Source organism: Thermobia domestica, chromosome 4, assembly GCF_964235325.1.
Source record: "Thermobia domestica chromosome 4, izTheDome1.hap1.1, whole genome shotgun sequence".
NCBI lineage: Eukaryota > Metazoa > Arthropoda > Insecta > Zygentoma > Lepismatidae > Thermobia > Thermobia domestica.
This window is the reverse complement of record NC_137457.1, coordinates 298,863,234-298,869,473: the sequence shown is the minus strand read 5'-3', so window position 1 is coordinate 298,869,473 and position 6,240 is coordinate 298,863,234. Positions and strand designations below refer to the sequence as shown.

The 6,240-nt window shown below is 36.9% G+C and overlaps 1 protein-coding gene across 3 annotated transcripts in view; it reads right to left on the bottom strand.

The window, feature by feature from the left end:
* Positions 1-692: 692 nt before the first annotated feature.
* Positions 693-6,240, bottom strand: part of LOC145684233 (WD repeat-containing protein 48) — a 144,186-nt gene continuing 138,638 nt past the window's right edge. For all 3 annotated transcript variants that reach the window (XM_081756331.1, XM_081756329.1, XM_081756330.1), the window contains exons 12-13: positions 4,964-5,159; positions 693-1,412 (exon numbers count right to left, since the gene is read on the bottom strand). In XM_081756331.1, coding sequence (XP_081612457.1) covers positions 1,320-1,412; positions 4,964-5,159 — 289 coding nt within the window. In that variant the 3' untranslated portion in view covers positions 693-1,319. The remainder of the gene's footprint in view (positions 1,413-4,963; positions 5,160-6,240) is intronic.

Genomic DNA, 6,240 nt, shown 5'->3' with positions numbered 1-6,240 from the left:
GTGGCATTTTTCGTGTACCCTTGTCATCGAACTCTCCAACCACATTCCGGGCTGTTTAAAGTCTTCGGTTAGCATTTTTGGGACCCACCACGCACACACCTCGTGATAATGCAAATGTTCGGTCAAAATCATGCGAATCGTATTCTTACTGACTTCAGGGATCCGTTCATACAACTCGCGCACTGTCACACGCCGATCTTGAAGCGTCGCTTGTTCCACTTTTACAATTGTTTCGGCCACAAATGAAGGCCGACCAGAACGCTCTTCATCATGAATGTCTGTACGTCCGTCCTTGAACTCTCTCATCCACTTTCGCACGTTTTTGACGTCCATACACTGTGACTCATACACTTCCATGACTGACGATAAATGTCAATCGGGATAGAGCCCTTGGCACTCAAAAAACGGATCACTGCACGCAACTCGCACCTGACGAGAGAAGCGAGGGTGAACTCCATCATAAATGGCTGCTCACTCCACACTGAGCGTCGCAGCGGGCTCTGTTTGGTGATGTTAAAAGAGGTAGCCATGCTACACGCCAATGTTGCCAGATCTCACGTAAAGGCGCTCCTCTCGCTCCCTCACCAATCTATTTACTGATCCAATTAACTGCTTCAAACTCGCTCACTTCAATGTTTTAGACTCTGAATAGGGATGCAGTTTCTTCAGAAACAACAATAAAAGGCAACAAGTTATACATGATATCTTTTATTGTTCAATTTTGCTACAGTATTAACAATTTCATTAAATGACGGAATGCAATGAAAACAATGTATAGAATAATTTTCACTTTTTAAAGTTTCTAAACAGCTGCACACGATAAGAATAATTTTATTGTTTGAGACCAAGACATATATTACATTAGTTTCAACTACAAGGAATAGAAAATATACAATATTGCCTACTCAGGAAGTATTGACAACGAATGTACAGCATTTACTCATACTGGATAAACAAACGAAAAAAAGACGTAAAAAATATTACCATCATTTCATTTCTTTAAATAGACTTAATGAATGGAATACATCTTAGCACCAGATGCACCATTGTTATTCGGTAGAGGAGGGAGACTCTGACCTGCTTTGAAAAGATATCTTATAAATTTCTTCGCTCGCCATCTGATCCGTGTAGCACCATTTCAAATATATTCATAACAACGTCATCCTTTGTTATTTTGATTCATCGTAGAAGAGTGGGACATCGCATAATTTACCGGAACGATCACACGTTATCATCCATGGCAACTTGCGATGATATGGACTAGATACTTAAATGCTTCTCTTACCAATGAACCAGGAGATCCCTGGGCACCTCTTCCCCTATTTCAAAGGTCTGTAATGTAACACCAAATCGGCTGATGCCTTCCATATAAAGTGTCTCACAGTCCGAAGGTCCATGTTAGGATCTAGCACCTGGAAAATGATTTACAAAAAGTGGTTACTTGTGTTTGCGTGCAGAACAAAAACCAAAACGATACTACAATTTAAAAGGATTTTCCAGTAAATACTAAAAACTGTTATCAGTGGAAACCTGGGGTTTAGATGTAAGTAAGAGATCCGTCAATTTTTGAAAACCAGTCCACGCAATTAGGCTTGTTAGCGGAACTAGATCAACGCGAATACGAAAACTGTTCAGGTTCTGATGATTTTAACCATTAGTCACAGGCCTGGTGATACGAGAATAGAAAGAAATACAAAGATTTTATTAAACGCCTGCAGGCAGTGCAAAATCAGCGCCCGGGGGCAAGAGTATACGATGGCGTCCACGTACATATGAGTGAGGTCAACAGAGCAGCCGCGAAGTGCCACCATGGTTGGCGCGAAGCGCAAGAAAATTTTCAAAAATAATCCTTACTTTTTCTTGATTTTCAGCACTTCTTATTACGTTTTTTCCTTCTATTTTATATATGTACACAGGCATTTTCCTAACATGAATAACGTAGAACCATTACCTAAAGCAAGAAGAGGATTTAACTACATCGTAGTCTGTACCCTGGTCAAATTAAATATTAGATTGAAAAATACTGCTGTTGATTCAAAATATTCCAAGTAATTTTTCTTTTCCTTCTTTCCTTCCGAATTTTGCGCCCCCTTACTTCGGCGCCCGAAGCAGTCGCTCCGCTCCCCCACACGACACGGCACTGCCTGCAGGGACTTGGGTTTACAAGTAAATGCAAAGAAAATTAAATACATGGAAATTCGCCGTAGCCATAATACTGCAAATTATGGATACGTTAAAATATCAAACTATTTTCGACAAAATGGATACTTTCAAATATCTAGGATCAATATTAACAGACGAAAATAATACCCACGAAGAAATTAAATGTCGACTGAAAGCAAGAAATTTGTATTATTATTCAGTCTGAACTTTTGTCTCCACGAGTTCTGTCGAAGGACTTAAAGCTTAAAAATATATAAAACGATAATTATGCCTGTTGTACCGTATGGTTGTGAAACATGACAAAAACGCTTATTTTGAGAGATGAACGCTTGGCAGAAACTTTGTAACGAGTAACTGCATAATTTATATCGTTGAATTTTGGAATATAGTTATCGCCTATCTTAAACTGGGATTTTATCGTGTCAATTTGATTATAATGCATGTCCTACGAAGAGGAGGGTGAGAATCGGATACGTAATTTATGTGGAAAATAGAATACCTCAATGAGTTTCTCAAGCCAGAAACACGAAACTTGGTATACTATAAATTCCTCATTAAAAATAAGCACCCACATATTCCAAAGGTTTCTGAAATATCGTGAATGAAAAAGGGAAGACAACTTTCTATATTTCTGATTTTCATTTTCTGTATTTCTTTCACCACATTAAAATCAATGTTATGATATCTGTTTGTGATCGCACCACGGGAAATCGAATATTCCGTTTGAAATGAATTTTCCACCACAGCAAGTACTTGAAGCTGGTTATTTACCATGTCACTTGGAATAAAGGGTGAATCCTACGTGAGTAGGGAGGTTCAAAAATTTCGGTCAAAATACAGGGTGTTTCAAAGTGAATTACAAGGTTTTAAGGCTTTGTAGTATTTATTATATTATACTTACAATTATAAATAATACAACAAATGAATGAGCAACTCAAGTAGTTTTGTATACACGCATATGCATGCACTGCTTCCTCTATCTGCTGTTAGAAAGCGCTAGTAGCAAAGATGGCAATTAGTGAGTAGAAAGCTTTTTGTGTTTTACATTTTGCAAAGACTGAATCTGTAATTACAGCGCAACGTGCTTTCCGTATTATGTTCAATTGCAATCCACCAAACCATGTGATAACATAGGTAGATCATCAGTTTGAAAACACCGGTTGTCGGTGTAAAGGAAAGACCACGGGACGACCAAGAGTGACTGAAGAACGTGTTGAACGAGTGAGAGAGTCTTTCACGCGTAGCTCCCAAGAAATCAATTCAGAAGGCTAGTCGTGAATTAGCAATTCTAGTGACGTCTATGTGGAGAATTTTAAGGAGACGCTTACAACTACATCTTTATCGTTTGCAGTTGTTGCAACAATTACTCCAGTGATCAAGGTTTGGGAAGAACTCGCCTTTCGACTCCATGTGTGCCGTGTGACGAATGTTGTTCACATTGAACACTTGTAGCAAAAACTGTTTGAGTAGCTCTTTCATTTTATGTATTATTTAGAATTGTACGTTAAATGTAATAAGTACTACAAAGCTTTAAAACCCCGATATTCATTTGAAACATCCTGTGTATTGAAATGCGTATCCTAAGGGGAGGGGGGAGAGGGGGTTCAAATTCTTCCATGAACCTACTCTCGCGTGCGAAGAACACGCATTTTAGCTAGTATTAATATAAGGATATAAAACAGGATCTTGGAGAGGTAAGAGCAATCAGAAGCTTAGCAGAAGAGAGGATCTAGTGAAAAGAAAGTTTGGTTTCTGTGCTGGTGAAACTCCACTATCTTATGCCATGGAGAGATAAGTTTCTGAGATGATTTTAATGGAAAAATAACCTCCGGTAGACAGTAAAAAGGATCACGCATTACAAATTTCAAATTTCGTCCGGTAGATGTCAACCGCTGCAAGATTTTTGGTGCCATTTAACCGCGAGATATGTAATTTCTACCATCTTTGAAAAAAAAATAAATCAAAACTTCCCCTTCGTTGAAGAGTTAACCTCTGGAGTAACGGATGGACGTGAGTCACCGTTAGCCGTGAAAATGTTAACGGATTAACTCCATTAACGAACTCGGCCGAGATATTTACTCTAGCTATTTATGAACGGACAGACACATGTACTTACGTTATAGTATTACAAGTCCCATATGTATGACCTTAATAAAAATCCCAAGCATTAAGTATTACACATTTTGAAAATATTATACAATGTTAAACTTACCAATTTAAAGTTGCTTTTAACATTTAAATCCCAGTCTTTATCACACCTTTTGATGATGATCATTACTTCACATTTAGTACTCTGATGGCATATTTAGATTGATTTGAATATCTCGTGGAAGCGTAGGGAAAATACTTAACAGTAAATTTCAAGTGTCAAGTCAAATCGACCCATAACATGACGCATTATCATTACATATTTTCTGTATCATGATTCACACTGAAATTCTGATACGGATTTCCCTGAATTTCCATGATTGACTAAGTATATTTACCTGTTAAGTTACGAGCTACGAACTTTTTAGTAGATGTGACATTTTAACTTTTAGTTAGCAACAATACATCATCATACTACACCTCCTTTCGCAACAAGTAAACAATAAGTTGGAATAAGACTCTGTTGTCATTTTCTATAAACTACACACAACAACGGAACTTGAACAGTTATTATTAAAATATCGGAAGTGATAACAAATAAATTCATACGCTTTTAAACTATTTTTTCTATGACGTACTATAAGAACACCTTCAAATTTAATCATACTGAAAAAAATATTGAATAAACTGGAATTTTAAAAAGATAGCTAACCTGATCATTGCAGAGTAGTTCAACTCTGTCTTCAGCCAAGGAGCCAGTTTCCTGTCGCTCTGGATCAGGACGCTCCGTGCCAGGAGAACCTGGGCCTGCCACGGACCCTGACTCGGAACCCGCTCCCAGAACTTTCTCGTACACATGCTCAGCCACTTTTCGCACTTGGATGAAGTCATTAGCTATAAGTCGATCTCTGTTAAATAAGAAACAGAACAAAAGTTTAAATGGCATTTCACATTTAGATATGCTTCTACAAAGTCACATCTATTTAAATGCTTGTGAACAAAAACGCAAAATTGAATTTTAAATAGGATGAGCACTCAATCACTAAGATACTAATCACGTAAGCTGAATTTCGTTTAATCTGAAACGCTTTTTTAAGGAAAAAAATAATTAATAAAGCTCACTGACATGCTACAACATAAATCCTATTCTTCTAAAATTATTGTACTTCATCTTACTTTTTCTAACAGAAATTAGTGATGGATACTCGTAAATATATGCACACTTTTAGTTTCACATAACGTATACAATATGAATCTAAAAGTGTAAATATAGTTAAGAATATTATTCCTTCATATTTTCGGACTATTATTTAAAATAGTACGGTTAATAGTTAATTCTATTTATATTAATAGTTTACCCACGGATATGTTTACGAGGTTCAGGAAATGGACGCAAACAAATTTCAAATACGAAAGAAGAAGAAACAACTAGAAATAATTCAAAGGATATGATGAGCTTCGACACTACAAACAAGAGTACTGTTGATATTGGAAAACATCAACAATTGTGGGGAAAAAAATGCACGTGTGGGAGACCTCTAGCAACAATGTATTACCGGGCTTTCACTCATTTACATTGACTACACCGTATTTTGTTACCGTATCTATTCTATATCGTACTTATTCTTTGTACACTAGTTGTGTATATAAGAGTATTGACTCTCTGGAGGTCAAAATTGAGAATACATCTACTGTATTTGTTATTTGAAAATATTATTATAAAACCACATATACATAATTTTGTTTTACAACCTCCTGTCATTTTTCCGCCAACACTATAATCCCGTCGCTATAGAAATTCTGTGGTTTCGGGTCAAATATTGTCACACAGTTTTCACAGCCCTTTTTAAAAATTAACTTACCACCATTTGGGGAGTTCTGCGGAGACTGAAATAAATGATAGTCTGACAGTGCCAGTAGGGCTATGCTGTTGATGTGTTGAAGCCTCCCAGCTAAGTTCTCTCAATTTCTGACGGTCGTTAAAAATGT